This window comes from Alligator mississippiensis, chromosome 2 (genome assembly GCF_030867095.1).
Source record: "Alligator mississippiensis isolate rAllMis1 chromosome 2, rAllMis1, whole genome shotgun sequence".
In the NCBI taxonomy this organism is placed as follows: domain Eukaryota; kingdom Metazoa; phylum Chordata; order Crocodylia; family Alligatoridae; genus Alligator; species Alligator mississippiensis.
The window spans coordinates 57,977,430-57,994,130 of NC_081825.1; the positions used below are offsets into that span (position 1 = coordinate 57,977,430).

Genomic DNA, 16,701 nt, shown 5'->3' on the forward strand with positions numbered 1-16,701 from the left:
TGATCACCTGTGTGGTATACAGGCATTCGTTGCAGCTGATGTGATGTACTTTGGACTGTGAGAAAGTTGCAGAAATGATTTTTTGGGTTTCAGTAACAACAGCCTGATGTTTAATAGAAATGAAGCATATGCATGTTCTTGCATTCCAAGAGAGCCCTCTGCTGAATTCTTCCTGCATCCAAATTTTCAGTGTAGCTAATGGGATTCTTTGGTGCATAAGGAATACAGCATATTACTGGTAGCATTTAACTAAATTACACACACTGAGAAGAAAATATCTGTTAAAGAATATGATATCTGTCAACAAACTTAAGCTTCTTCTTGGCTATTTAAATATCCTAAATTTTTATTGTCTTTAGTCTTAAACAGCACAGTCCTCTGTATTTGCTCTGGAGTGGAAGAATATAATATACTGCCACATTAAACTAGCCCCTAACCTAGGCTGTTACAGACAATTTATACAGGTTTCAAGGACACAGCTGAAAAGTTAGCCTTGTATTTCCTATGTGAATGGTGGTTATTGTCTTGATGAAAGAGCAGAGGATTTATAAAAAATAATGGGCAGACAGAATCTAGAAGGTATTTACCAGGCTATTATTTTAAGATAATGTAAATCGAATTTTTAGGAATAACTTGTTTTCAGTTTTCCAGATTGGACCCAGTAAATTTTAAAGGGATTAGACTGATGTGGGACTTGTAGATCTCAGCAGATGACTAGAACCATCCAGTGTGAGTTTGAATAAAATCTCAGACTCTGATTTTGACTTGGGACCAGAAATCCTTCAGGGATTTACTGAAGTTGGTAATGGTGTAGGGTTCTGTGTTTATAGATCTTACTACAGGGCTGTGGCCATTTTTACTTATATAACAATTTTATTAAAATATTTTAAAAAGTGATCTATGGTATTACAAAAGACCTTTGAATCATCTTGGATAAGACAAAATCAAACTTAGACCAGTAGAGTGATAATAAACCAGATAAATCAATAGCAACAATAAAGGTAAAGCACTCTGAGCTCATATAAAAAATGAGACTGATCTTCAGGACTGTCTGTTTTACACCCAGTACAACCTAGGATCAAAGACCGCAGAGCTGGCTATACGCTGATTCCCTTGGGCTGTTGAACACTAATTCCACTCCAAAGAAGGAATGGTTTTCTATTGCACTAACTGCGGCAGTCCCCAAGGGCTTCAGGGTCAGACAGGGCTGTAGGCACTAATGGGGGGTGTGCGTGTGTGTGTCTGTGTGTGTGTGTCTGTGTGTGTGTCTGTGTGCGCGCACGCGCATGCATGCACACATGCATACCTGGCCTGGCTCTAGACTACTGGAGGAGTTAGGTAAATAAAGGGATCTTCAGTTACTTACCTTAACTAGTCTTAAACCTGCTTTGTGGTACCAGAGTAGAACAATGAATGCTTAACATGATTGTCCCTTTGTTCTCAATATATTAGATCTTTCTGAACAGCAATTTATTAAAATAAAATTTTGAGAATTTCATTTGGACCCTTAGAATCATAAAGAAAAGTAGGTCTGGAAGGGACCTGAGGGAGTTAGATAGTCCTAACCCCTGGTCAATGCCAGATCATGCCTATCCATTCCTCATAATAATGTAAAATAGGAGTGTATTGAGCTTTAAGTCTTCTCTTAGTTTATAAATAACTGTTTAATACTCTTATTTTGAAATATTTATGATTAGTGGCATATTTTAAATTTTATATAAACTAAAATGCATGCTTAGTAACTGATTTTTTTTTTATTGGCTACAATACACAACACAAGTATGTAAATCAAATATCAGATTACGGCTGAGATATTGCATGCTTAAGTGAGTATCATGATGACATTAAGTAGGGTTCTCATTGCCAGTAAGCCCTGCATGCATTTATTGGATTTATGTATTTAATATTACATTTTATTAATACTTGCAATGGGGAAAAGTTATGATTGCTGAGACAGCTTTTTAGTTTTAAGTGTCCAGAAACTTTACAGATGTAAGCTCTTAGCTATAATGATCTTTGTATTTAGAGTGTTATAGATGTATGAAAAGCTAACTTTTGTTTGTTACAGGCTTTATCGTGTTGTGTATTGGATCAGGTATACTTACTGGCTCCAAAAAAGACCTGAGCTATGTATTCCAAGTCAAAAGCAGTCATAAGCCACTTATCAAACAGAGTGAAACATGTATTAAGCTATGTAAGTATAATTCTGCTTCCTTTCTTAGCTAGGTGGCTCTAATTTTAGTTTTGAACTGTGGATCTGGTTTCAGTAAAAAGAAAATGAAATGTTGAAGGTTTTAGTCAGCTATTTTTATAGAGGTTTTCCTGGTGCCTTGGTTACAGAGCCAGCTATTCAATTGGTATAAACTGGCCTAGTTCCAGAGAAATGCTATGATAATTTACACCAGTTGAGGATCCCTCAACTGGTGGGGGAGCAGAAGGGAGCAGCTCTATGAGATCCTGGAAGACTGAGTGCTCCATGGATAGGCTTGGCAGGATTTGATTTTTGGCAGTAAACATTGATAAACGTCAATTTCACCTCCCACTCGCAGATGGATGAAAAAATATTTCTACAGAACTGTGTTGACTGTAGTTTGGACTGCAACTCCCAGAAACCTTGGGGGCCTGGGAACAAAGAACAAGGAAGTAACAAAGCACATGAGGAAGCTACTAGCCAGTGGAGCCAGGACTGATGGCAGATCTGCCACTCAGCTGGTGTAGATCTGTCATTAATAAATGTTTGTTAGTAGTTGTGTGTCATTAATAAATTGTCTGCCCCATATCCCTAATTTAAGGCAATCCTGTGATAATTTAAATTGATAAAATTAAAAAGAAATGCTTAAAAATAAACATTGATATTATCTGTCAAAATTACTAAAAAAGAAAAAACACATTCTGCCAAGTCTATTCATGGAGCATACACATGTAACTAAAAGTGCTTCAAAATGAAGTGTTTTAAAGAAGTTTCTGTGGGGAAAAAAAATTGGATCAACAAGAGGATCACTTGCAAATCAAGGGAAATGATTCTTCCACTCTATTCAACACTGGTGTGGCCTCACCTGGAGAACTGTATGCAGTTTTCACCCCATACTTTAAGAAGGTTGTGGACAGTTTGGAAAGGGTCTAGTGTCAAGCAACAAAAATTATTAGGGGTCTGGACTTTGAGGAAAGGCTGAAAGAACTAGCGTTATTTAGTGTGGAGAAGAGAAGACTGAGGAGGGATTTGTCAAGTCTTCTAATATATGGAGGGTGATTGGAAAGAGGCTATTCTCTGTGGCCATAGGGAGCAGAACTAGAAGCAATGGTCGCAAGCTGCTGCAGAGGAAACAGACTGGAGATTAGAAAGAACTTTCTGACTATGAGGGTGGTCAAACACTGGAACAGGCTATCTAGAGAGGTTATGGAATCTCCATTCCTGGAAATTTTCAAGAACAAATTAGACAGACACTTGGATGGTTAGTCAGAGACAATCCTGCCTTGAGCAGGGGGCTGAACTAGATGATGACCTTGTGAGATCCCTTCCAGCCTTTCTTTCCTATGATTCAGGGTCATTTTTAGAGCACTTCATAGGATGTGAGCTTCTACCTGCTCACCTTTTCTTTTATTTTTCTCTCCTTTTTTTAAGGCTTCAGTTATTACATGTTTAGAACCTAAATGACTGTCGTGTTAACTTCATCAACATTTCCAGCTTTTGCAGCTTCATATTCTATTAAAGCCCATAGTTTCTTAGTATTTTTATGTAAATAATATGTCCTTTTTTCTTCTTTTGTTCCTGATAAAATGTGCCCAGGTAATCTGTCAGTTTGTAAAAGGGTTTGATATTTAGGTAAAATTTATTATATTACACTTTATTTAAAGAATTTGAAGAATGAATTAACTGGAGTTACAAATTATTTTTTTCTTTGTAGATTTAATCTGAGGGAACCACAAAGAGGTTATGAAATGCCAACCCTTGAGAAGCTATCCAGTGCTATAATTTGGCAGACTCCTGAAGCATTAGAAAATCACAAATTCACATTCTGTGAGGCCATAGTACTTCTCTAGGAATCTGACAATTAATACATCTGGGAGTTAATACATTTAGTAAAGTGCTGCTAGGGAGGGTTGGCAGGGATTGCATCTTTTTGAGATGTGGAAGTTTTTAAAGCAAGCTATATTTTTCTTGCCAATACATCATCAACACATTCACACTTGCATGTACCAAATGAGTGTCTGGTACAGAGAGGAAAACTATAAAGAGTTTTCTTCCCTGATAGGCTTTCTGTAATAATTAACATATTAGTGTAAACATTCCAAAGTGAAGTCTGTGCAAAGACTATTCTTTCTGTTTCATTTTGAAGAGTACACATGCAAGGTAAAATGCATTCTCCTTCTAAAAATATCTGTAGGTGTACAGATATTCATGTACTTTATAAATATTCTTCTTGGGGGTTGTATTGTCATTGGTATATATAGATATTGAAATGTATACTAACAGTAGTTCTTTTCCATGCATATTAATCTCTAGGATGGGAATATATTCCTACATACTTGACTCGAGACCATGACATTAACTTCCCCTCCCCTTTAAAACTAATCTCCCATGTTTGTTTTTTGTTTCAAGTCTTGTGGCTACTTGTTGGTATGGGTTTGCTAGGATTAGGACTACGATATAAAGCTTATGAGAAGAAATTAGGTCATGGGGTGAGTAATATGTTTCCTTTTTAACAAAATAATATATTTTCAACCTTGGCAGATCCAGGAGAGAATCGGGAGGAGGGGGCACACCCCACCTTGGTTGTGCAGTGCATGCACAATATGCTCTATGAACTCACTGGCTTTTCAGTTTAACTCTGAGACTCCAAGGATGAATGCTGCTGCCACTTCCTTCCTGCCTTTCCCCTGGCACTGAATTCAGCATTGGGCAAGGGGATGTGGGAATGAGAGATGTTAAACAAGATTTGGGGCACAAAACACCTATTTTCAGGTTGGGAAAGAAGCTGAGGAAGGACCTGGGAAAGGAGGATATTTTTTCTATCCAAAAGCTTGAGGAGGAAATGATCAGGGAGATGTTCAAATGACTTCTCTTTGAGAGAAAACTTTTCCTCGCCCCTCTCCTCCTTCCCTGATGAGTGTTTATGTGAGTTTTATACACCACTATGTAGTGAAGAGGATAGGGATCTTCCCCAGGGGTTTAGTAGAGCACTTGTGTAATATGTGGTGGTCTATGAATAAGGGCACTTGTTTTAGTTAGGGTGACACAGCGTTATCTTCTTCAAAGCAGAATTTAACCTGAGGAGTAACAAAGAAGTCTGAGTGCTTCTCTAATAGTATTGCAGATAGTCACAGCAGTGATGACTAGGTACAGCATGACCTAAGTATGTGTAACAATAATTAAGCAAACAAATGGTTTTGTATCAAGGCACACACAGTCTGGCTTCAGTAGAATCTGTTCAGATTTTCTCCTGAGTTTGGCAGTGTTGACTTGTTATGTATGGTATACAACTGCATCAGTTTCATACCGTGCATTCATCAGAACTTACAAAATACCTTTCATAGACGAGCCTAGGGACTTCACTTCATAAATCTACTGGATACAAAAAATCATGGACTCAATATACACATTGGATTTATGACACGTTACAACCTGCCTGACATCTGATTCACCAGGTACCTGCCAGACCTGACCTTTTACACTTTTCTTTCCTCCACCCCACTTTTCTCCCCTCATCTCTCCTCCTTTTTTGCTCTTTGTCTTCCTAATTTCCAGCTGTTTCCTTCTTCACAGACAGCCTCTTTTTTTTACCTTGAATCACTATTATTGTAGAGTATCCTTGATTCACCTTTGGCTTTTTCCCCCTCCTTCCCCCTCTCCCTTCCCTGTTTTACCCTTTGTCTTCCTAATTTTGTACCTATTTACATTTTCACTAACATCCAGTCACACTGTTAGCTTCTCTCATTCCTTGGAGTCTCAGACCAGCAGAGACTTGCTATGCCTGAAGAAGGGTGACTGTGCCCAAAAGAACTTGTCTCCAACTACTCAGTTGTTAAGAACTTGTCTCCAACTACTCAGTTGCTAAGAACTTGTCTCCAACTACTCAGTTGGTCTCGTAAAAAATATTGCATCTACCCAAAGAACCTTGCCTGCTTATGTCCTTAGACCAGCATCAGTTTCATTTTCATTTCCAACCTTCATAAATCACCATCCTTGAGAGGGTACCATGCTTATGTTCTCTTTGAATAAGGTAAACAGAGGTTTGGTTAGACTGTAGGGTTTGTCTACCTAGTAAGTATTTTGTTTAAAATTAGATTAGACTATTTAGAATGAATTCTTCCTTCCCCCACCACCCCTGCAATTAATCTTTGATTAATTTGCTTTAAATTTTTTGTTTGAACGCTGCCCTAACTGCAGCTTGTCATGAGGTTGATGTGATGTTGCATTGCTGGTATGTGTAATTGTGTAATATTACTGTGAAAAACTGCACTAAAGCTGGCACAAAGACCTACTGTGCTGCCATATAGGAAAACTAGTCTTGTAAAAAACCCTTAACTCACAGATTCATTTATACATTTATAAATGTCACTCTGAACGGAGTATCTCTGACAAGCTACTTGAATTAAATGTGCTCTTCTTAACTGATTCATTAAGAAGATTTGATGAAATTGGAAGATCCCAGATTCCTACCTGGCCAAGGAGTTGGCAGATATAGTTATAGCCACAACTCTGAGATAATTCTTTTGATACTAACATATTTTAGCATGTAGATTGCTTCCTGCAAGTGTTGAGTATTCTCAACCTGAAATTAGACCTGGTTTGACTGGAAACACTGTTTACTTGACATGTTTCTGTTATGTGACTGGAGAAGTGTCACAAAACCATGTTTCTGGTACAGATAATTAAAATTATGGATTAGAAATGTGCTTTCTGTGGCCATCCACAAATATTCACTCAAAATATGCTTTTTGAGTTGACAAGTACTAAATATTTTCATTGGAAGAGTCATGACATGCAAGAAAGATTTAAAAAAGGTGAATGTGAATTCATTAAACTTTGAGCAAATATCTGTGTGTAGCTTTTTATAGTATTTATCCAGGCTTATGATAGATTGTGAAGGGAGAGGGGTGGTTGCATGCTCTGAGAAAGATGCAGATATTCATTCCCAAAACTGATTTTTCTACCCTCATTCTTATTCATGTTATTACATTTATATATGGAGCCACATTTAAATGTCATGACTTCAGTTCTTCTTTCTGTGTCATTAAAATATCTGTATACCTCCAAATGACAGTGATGGGACAATGTTCTGAATAAAATGTTTCTTAGACCTGTGGTATGTCACCTTTATAACTGATGCCACAAATCAGATGAAAAGACATAATGGGGCTTGCATAGTTGTTTATTTATTTATTTATGTTTTGTTTTGTTTTGTTTTTTTCAGCATCCAAAGAGGGATTTCTCTGCTATGGTCTGGCCTTTCAGGTTCGGTTATGACAATGAAGGGTGGCCTAACCTGGAAGGGTCAGCTCTTCTGCTTAACCAAACAGGTACTTCTTATGTCAATATTATTTTTTCTCTGTTTCAGTCTTAGTTTCTCTCCCAGCAGCTTAGTTTATACTATTATGTCCTACAAGGTAGAATCCTACAATTGAGACACTGAGCCACCTACTGGTCATCAAGTCCCCTCTTTTGCTAAGGCAAAACTGTTCTTTAAGGCAGCAGTTCCCAGATCCTGACAGATTGCGCACCACCAATTTAAAACAATACATTCTTAAGTACCAACTGGAAAAAAAAATTCAGTTCAACCTTAAGTACCACCAGCAAATTTTTGTCACATAAAGTTATTATAATAAATCTGTTCACGCATACCACTAACAGGTTGTCTGAGTACCACTGGTGACACACGTACCACAGATTGGGAACCATTGCTTTAAGGCATTAGAAAAAGTGTTTGATGTATACTTCTGTATATATAGCTATTGCAGTCCAATCACTTCAGTGGCATGGTTAAAAATCCATTTACATTCAGCAATAAGAGAAAGTGATTTCACTCTGTGTTAATGGTATTTCCAGTTGGAAAGAGCTCTTAATTAACCTCAGACTTTTTTTCTTGTAGTAGAAAAGAATGACTGTCCAAACACATTTCTGTAAGCAAAATATTTGGCACTCTTACTTATAGGAAACTTTCTGAGGCCCTCATGGATCCAATTTGGCTTTCAATATGCTGTTTTTGGCTTGTTTTTTATTTAACTTTTTCATGGTTTTTATTTTCATTCTAATGAAAACAAGTTTTAAACAAATACGCCTCACAATGTGTGCAAACTGCATCTTATGGTGCTGCATAGTTCCCTGAGGACCATGAAAAAACTAAAAATGAATTATACCCTATGAAATTAACTCTTTTTCTGTTGATGATGAGAAATTAATAAAATAAACAATTATAAAGAGTAGTTGAGAGCTGTAATTATGATGCAGTTATTTTGGATGTTATGTTTTATGACTTTGTTAGGACATTTCAATTTCCTCTTTTGATAATATTCAGTTATATGATTGGATTGTCCCTTTTGTATCTATGAAAGGGTCTAAGATTAGGCAATATATATGTGTGTGTGTGTGTGTGTGTGTGTGTGTGTGTGTGTGTGTGTGTGTGTGTGTGTGTGTGAGTGGGTATATATATGTGTTGCTTCCTTTGTAACACTGTTCTTACAGAAGCTCCTCTGGAGTGGCACAGAGGTGGTTAGGAAAGTGTTATGTTGCCATTCTAGTTAGCATTATGATGTTTGTTCTCCTTCAGTTTTTCCCTTGAGCAAGCATTGGTTTAAGGTCAGTGAGGAGTGACGAGAAATTGGTGCCTTGGCTCCATTCGGAGTTTTGCTGTCATTATGAGACAGGGTCCAGGAAGCAGGGAGGAACTGATTCTAATCTCTGCTGATGTCCTGATACTTTTGTGATTAATGGGGCTGGACTCTTGGCTCACTCTGTAGGGGATCCCCAGCCTTTTAAAAATACAGTTTGGAGAGCTCCATGAATTAAAATTTGGGGTATTTCCTGTCCTCTTAGTTTTTTTCCTGCAGATATAACAGTGTAGACCATGATATTTTTTTTAGCTGGAAGGGTCTACATAAGAAATGTATTTAGGGTTGGCAAGACAGCTTCAAAAGCTACATTGTGCTGAGGAGAGAATCAAACCCAACAGTACAGAAAAGCTTTTCCTACTGGCTGTCTGCTGTGATTGCAGGCATCTCCAAATGCACACAGCAACATGCTGGAGGAGCTGCTCTGCTGTCTACTAAGCGTAATTATTTAAAAAACTGACTTTTGTCTTTTATAGCTCCCAAGTGTGTTTTTTTTCCTGTTTAGTATTTTTCTTTTTTCTTTTCTTTTTTAAATTTTGTAATTGTTTGGGCTGATCTTGTGGTTTTGGGATAAAAACCAAGGAACTGTTCAGTCTTGAATATAATTCACATTTACACTTATCTAACATCAGTAGTTACAAAGGGCACGTTTACAAGTCATCCTATGGTGACAGCAATGCACTACAGCAATGTAGGAATCACGTGGGTCTACATGTGATTGGCAGCTATGTCACTGTAGCGACGTGCTCCCCTGTTATAGCATGCCGCTATGGCAACATAACAATGAAATCTAACTGTGCCATGTGCATGGTGCAGTTGGGTGGTTAGAAAGTACTAAAGCATGGCGCCATAGCAATATTATGGCATGACAATGTGTAGATACGTCCAAAAATTCCTTACAGTTTTTTAGAATTTAATTTCATTGTTTCACAACACCCATTAACTAACTTGTTTTTTACTGTAGTTAGCATAATTATCTCACCTACTGAAGATCAAAGTCTCTCTCTTCACTCTTCTAGTAAATTAAAATGTTGACCATTATTTGAAAATATTTGACTGATTGCTTAAACAGGTATTTTTTGACTGGTCAAGTACTCGCCCTGCAAGCAGGAATGACAGGATTAGTTATTTACTTTATTTCCTCTCAACATTAATTTTTACTAGTGAAATGTTATTTCTAAATATAATAATTCAGAAGTAAAAAGATAGTAAGAATTTTTTAGGCAAATTCTAAAAAACATGTTAATTTCTAACTATTAGACACAATGTCTTCTTTGTAACTTTTATATTATCTTTGTATGTTAATGTAAACATAAATACCTGATAAAGGATCAAGCATTACCTTGTACCTGGTAAAGTTATTGCCTAGAAGTGAAAATATCAGTGTCTCTTTGCAAACCATCTGAGCTACTGTCTCCTCTTCCAGTATTTTTATCACATTGGGCATGTCTACATGAGGCATCTTAATGCACAGTGGACTATTCTACTGCGCATTAGCGCATCACAGCAAAAACCATGCTAATGCGCAGTATAATTAATCTGCACATTAAGCATCACAAAAAAGCATTCGCCTTCGCTACTGCGCATTAGCACAGCTACTGTACCTTTATCTAATACCTCATATTAAAGGTACTAAACTTAATGTACAGTAGCGAAGGCTCATAAATGAACATGTGGATGCCCCCACTATTAAATAATATGCTCCAAAAGTGAAGTAAGGCTACAATTCCATCTTGTGGAGGGTGTTATTAAGAAATTACTTGGTGGAAGCAGCCTGAGCTATTGATGGAAGGACTCCTTGTTTGAGATGGCAATATTCCTTTCCTTGTAGTCTATCAGATTCAGAGAATACTTCAATTACTGGAAGAGAGAGGAAATCTTATATTGCATTATGTACTTTGGTTACTATAGGAGTGGTATAAACTGGTGCTGCACAAATCCCAGTAGGGTCAGAAAGAAGCTTATTGATTTTTATATTGACATAGTTACAATTTTAAAAACATTTTTGTCTACTAGGTGCTGACTTCATTACCATTATAGAGAGTGATGCCTCCAAGCCATTCATGGGGAATAATGATCCAACAATGTGGTTAGGAGAAAAACTGGGTTTTTACACAGATTTTGGTCCAAGTACAAGAGATCACACTTGGGGGTGAGTTGTCTTTGGATACAGAAGGCATGGGACGTTTTTAAAGACCTAAATTAAAAAAATATATACCAATTAAAATGCCATATGCTTTAATAGTAGAAGATCGCTCCAAGGCAACTGAACATACCATACAGCCTTGGGTTTTCCAAAAGTGGACAAATGAACCCTCAGAAAATTCACAGAATAAATGTAACTAGAATTTGAGAACAATATGCACTAAGTTTCTGGCTGTAAAACTTAAGGAAGATGAATGTGGTACTGATTTTTAGAAGGGCCAGTTTTCAAATTCTGCATTCTGAATTCTCCTACCCATTGCAATGTAGTGGAAGACATTCCTACCAGCATGCAGTCTGGTCACATTTCAAAGGGCAATATTCCAAACAGTATAACTGGCTGACATTTCTCTTCATTATGTTTTACTCCAACCTGTGATTTAGGCTAAAAGGGCAGGATAAAGCTGGAGAATGTAACTATGCTTGACTAGCAATTTTGATGATCTTAAGTTAATCCAGCTTGTACTGTACACAAGGAAATGTGGAGAAAGAGTAGTATCCATATGTTTTGTGGACAGCTCTTTATTACTTCTTGACCAACTACTAGTCAGGTGTGTTTGAAGATCTTTGCTGTCTCAAAGTAACACCTTATGACAGGATGGTCTAACTGACAGCACGTGGGCTGTATGCAGCCTGCAGAGGATTAAACTGAGATCCTTGGCCTCCCCCTTCTTCCCCCCATTGCTCTGGCTGCTGCTGCAGCTGAGGTCTCTGGGCTCCCCCTTCCTCTTCCAGCTTCCACTTCCTTCCCCTGCCCCAGGGGGTGGGGTAGTGTAGCCTGCAGTGGCTATACAATCACCATCAATCATATGTGTACAGCAGGGGAGGCCATGGCTGAGAAGGGAGGGAGAGGGCGCACTCCCACCTATGAATGGGGTACAGCTGTAGGGGGGCCATGCAACCTTCTACTGAGAGTGCAGTGTTGGGGGGGCATTCTTCCCATGAATGTAGTGCCTGGGTAGCTTGCCATGTGGTGCAATGGGGAACCTGCATCTGGAGAGGTGGGGGAGGACCATGGACCCCCATAGTATGTAGCCCCTGGCCACTAAGAAGTTGGAAAGCCCTGCCTTGGGATATTGGTTTGTTTTGAAATTCTAGGTGGATTTAGGGTTTTCTATGGCATATGAAGCTTGCTAACAACACCTGGCTAGAAGATTCTGCCAGAGGCTTAAGATTTAAAGCAGGGGTATCAAACTCAAATTAGTTTGTGGATCAAATTCCCTGCTTTGCAGATGTTGCACCTACTCTGATTGCAGTGGTTGCTGCCCATGGTGCTGACAGAGGTTCATCTTTTGCTGTGGCTGTGGCAGCCACAGAGACGTCAGCGTGGCCAGCAGCCAGGGGTTAAAGTGGATTTGTGTCCCCTTGTCAGCCTCCTACTGCAAGGTGGGTGCTGACATGGCCCTTACTGCAGTCACTGTTGCTCACCCCTGAAGGCAAGTGCTACCACCACCAGCAATGGGGAATGGTAAATTCAGGGGTAGTTTCAGTAAGCGCTGTACCAACACCTCTTCCCACAGCAGTTTGAGGCTGATAAAGGGGTGCAAACCCATGATGGGCCAACTATTGCTCCCATTCATTCCTTCATTCTGGTACCAGGTGAGGATGGTGTGGGGACCGAGGGTCGGTCTAAGGCTATGGCCAGTAGCCCGGACCGTCAGGTGGGGTTTTTCCACGATGGAGTAGAGTTAGGCACAGAAGCATATTGGTTTTATAAAGAAAGCTTTACTTACACTGCCGATGGTCACAGTGCAGGGAGGAAACTTGCTTGAGTTGCAGATGCAGACAAACAAACACAAATGAGATCTCTTCTGAACCGCACCGAACTGAGATGAGTCGTCGATATACGACTCTACGAGCGCTTTTTTACATGGGGGATACGTCAAATTACACTATGATGGGGAGTGGCTAAGAGCTGATCAGGCCTCTCTGTCCTCCTCCAAGACACATGCGGAGTTTGCTAGGCTCCACAGCGCGCTCAGAGTTCCCCACGAGATGGTTGTGGAGTCCTCCAACTTAGGCGGAAACCGCTCTAACCTTTTGTACGGCTAGCGAGCCAATTGCTAGCCGCCGCGTAGGAATAATTTAGAATCAGCCAATAATGGGGTACAAATTTGCATATGTGTGGCGGGAACTCTTTGCACCGGGGATTTCTCTCTGCAGCTGAGAAATCCACCGTGCAAAGAAGCTCCATGTGGCGGGAAAATTCCAATGTGCCGAGGCACTAAAAATCATTGGGTTATGACATGCCCCCTTGCCGATGGCACAGCCGGAATTTTAAACCACATTCGCGTCGTGTGAGTTGTTATGAGCTCTTTCAGCTGGTTCGTAAGTTAAACGGTTGAACACAAATTCAGACAACACAATAAGTTCGTCCTCTAAGGACCGAATGAGATAATAGCCGGCACTTAACACACAGACACATAATTTTATTCATAACCAGAAATTCAACTATCAGGACTTCAGTGGGTGTCATGGCGAAGTCACAAGTCAAGTCCTCGCTTCTTTAATGATGTTTTCCATCTCTCTCTCTTGGGACTTCCCTCCACCACGCACTTTGAGTCCTGGACCTGTGAAAAGAAAATCCTCAAAACGATAAATTAACCTATATTACAATATTTATATGGAACCGCGCGCGATGGGGCAGTCAGCGAGATTTCTCACCGCTTCCCGCTTTTCACAGCACACAATACAGGTGCTCGGGCACGGCTCCGCTTTAGACGATTTTTCTCCTGCACGCTCATGGATACAACCGACGTGGAAGTGGATGGCAAACACCACGGGGTTCTATCCACGCTCAGCAAGACGAAAACGTCGATGACAACGTCGAGGAGTCGTCGTCTGGCTTGTCTGGATACTGAAAACCCAGCTCGTAGGCCAATTGCCATTGGCCTGCATCCCCCAGGATTCGGAGATGTCGTTTGGTGAGCCCAGAATGGTTTATGAGGAACCCAAACATGATTCGCTCTTCAGGCGTTCTCTGCGGCAACGGTTGATCAGATTCGCTAGGGCTCGCGCCCTGAGCCTCATCCGGGTATATAGTAGATCGGTGCTCCCAGTCGCTAGGTGTTCTCGACTTCATGAGGATGCGCAATCGCGAAATCTGACGCAAAAGGTTGCTTGCAGGCTGACCAACCATGGGGTTGAGGAAAACTCGGAGGACGATGTTCTTTCCCCCATAGACCTCAACACAGACTCTTACGCTGTCCAGCTTTATTGGCATCGTTTTAGGATTTCGCAGATAAGGATGAGGCCACGGCCCTCTCTGTTGGGATGGTGTTAGTCCCAGTACACATGCTCTGGGGTTCCAGGAGTAGTACGAGACTCTGACCATAGCCAGCAAAAGCTGCTCCGCGCTGGCTTTCTCTGGCTGTCCGTCATGCCATGCGTGAGATTCCTGACCGACTTGTCCTGCTGCAAGCACCGGAAGCAGAATGGGCCAATGAGTGTTGAACGTCACTGTATTGACGTCGATGGCATGCCCTCTACTCCACGAGGCCCGCCAGATTAGGAAGCTTGCTTCTTCTAGGTTCAACAAATCGGACCCAAATTCCACAACTAGGCATCCCATCCACACGGCTAGGGTCTCCTCAGGTCTGATCTTTGACTCCTCGTACAGTTCCTGCAGCTCAGTTCGAGTACGAGCACGATAGGTGGTGGTACAAGCTGCACTCGATGGATCAGTTGACTGGCAGGTCGGTGTCACAGGGCGAACTGCTGCTAGAGCCATTATTGATTCTGGTAGGAGGGGCAGATGCTCTCCTCCGCTCGATGTTTCTTTCCCGTGGCAAGAAGGTGGGGCTGCCGGAGGCGACGTCACTTCAGTGGGCGGGACCGCTGGACGGATTCTCGCTCATTCTTTTGAAGCTCCACCCATCTTTTCTGGCTCCTCCGCGTGGCTCCCTTCTTGCTCGGCGCCATCTTGGAATGGCATCTCAAGATCCTCTTTCCCAGCTGCATCTTTAGCCGCCTGAACGGTTGCGAGCAGCTGGGCTTTTAAACTTGCGTTTTCCCGCATGAGGGTTGTCATAGCTTGGACCATTGCACTTAACATCCTTCCCCTGTCGCACCTCAGGGTTGCCCCTTCAGCTGCGGCACGTCCCTCCGTCTCAAAACTCTCATGGAGATCGGACGGGAGCTCGTGGCTCCTCAATCTAGACAACACTGCTTGGGGAGTAAACTGGTCTTCCGTCTCCTGCACATATCGCAGGCAGCGGGTATACTTTGGGTCGAGGGTCGGGTGCACTGCGCCCACCGGTTTCACTCAGGCTGATTATACGGTGCCCCCTTCCTCTCGGGATCTAAACAGGACCGGCTCTCCACCCATCACACACCCGAAAGCTCCGGGGTGAAGATGCGCTTCCTTCTCTTCTCCCTTCAGCAAAAAGTACCCACTGATGGACCTTTCACCCGTTCCGCCTGCCTGATGGTAAGCGATATGCGCCTCCAATTCTTCGGCGTCTGTTACATGCCATTTTCCACTGTGCCAAGGGCAGTTTTTCACTAACTCTAACTCCATCGTGTCTTCCCTGGATCCTGTTTGTGATGCCATGTGGGGACCGAGGGTCGGTCTAAGGCTATGGCCAGTAGCCCGGACCATCAGGTGGGGTTTTTCCACGACGGAGTAGAGTTAGGCACGGAAGTGTATTGGTTTTATAAAGAAAGCTTTACTTACACTGCCGATGGTCACAGTGCAGGGAGAAAACTTGCTTGAGTTGCAGATGCAGACAAACAAACACAAATGAGATCTCTTCCGAACCACACCGAACCGAGATGAGTCGTCGATATATGACTCCACGAGTGCTTTTTCACATGGGGGATACGTCAAATTACACTATGACGGGGAGTGGCTAAGAGCTGATCAGGCCTCTCTGTCCTCCTCCAAGACACATGCGGAGTTTGCTAGGCTCCACAGCGCGCTCAGAGTTCCCCACGAGATGGTTGTGGAGTCCTCCAACTTAGGCGGAAACCGCTCTAACCTTTTGTACGGCTAGCGAGCCAATTGCTAGCCGCCACGTAGGAATAATTTAGAATCAGCCAATAATGAGGTACAAATTTGCATATGTGTGGCGGGAACTCTTTGCACCAGGGATTTCTCTCTGCAGCTGAGAAATCCACCGTGCAAAGAAAGCTCCATGTGGCGGGAAAATTCCAATGTGCCGAGGCACTAAAAATCATTGGGTTATGACAGATGGCAGATTGGATGACCCACATCTGCAGGTCTGACACCCCTGATTTAAAGGAGGCAGAATCAAGCAGATCAAGAATGAGTATTGCTTGATAAAATTTCCTACTAAAATACCACCTCATAAAATATTTTGTGACAGTAAAAACTACATGAAAAATGTCTAGACTGGAGCTGAAAAAAACAGAAGGTTTGCAATTAGGAGTGGTTTACTTGTAAATATTATAAACCAAAAAATTATATTAGGATCGTTTGCATGAAGTCCTGTTTTGCCTGCAGGATACCAACCACTTAGTTCAGCTCTCCTTCCCTGAGCCACTCTTCTTGGGTAGTTTTAGGCTTTAGTGTATAAACGCAATTTTCAAAAGATCCCCCTCCCCCCCTCCTCTAGCTGCCTCCCACCATTCTGTAGGTTATGAGGTAGTCAATGTAGTTCTGCTGGGTTTTTTGGAAACTTTTTCTGAAATGCACCATACCCTGTCGGG

The 16,701-nt window shown here is 41.3% G+C and overlaps 1 protein-coding gene across 1 annotated transcript in view; it reads left to right on the plus strand.

Moving 5' to 3' along the window:
• The window catches only part of CWH43 (cell wall biogenesis 43 C-terminal homolog), a 62,236-nt gene that overhangs the window by 37,220 nt on the left and 8,315 nt on the right, over positions 1-16,701 (plus strand). Inside the window, exons 8-11 of the mRNA XM_014594906.3 lie at positions 2,069-2,194; positions 4,601-4,680; positions 7,416-7,521; positions 10,846-10,981. Of these exons, the coding sequence (XP_014450392.1) occupies positions 2,069-2,194; positions 4,601-4,680; positions 7,416-7,521; positions 10,846-10,981 (448 nt within the window). The remainder of the gene's footprint in view (positions 1-2,068; positions 2,195-4,600; positions 4,681-7,415; positions 7,522-10,845; positions 10,982-16,701) is intronic.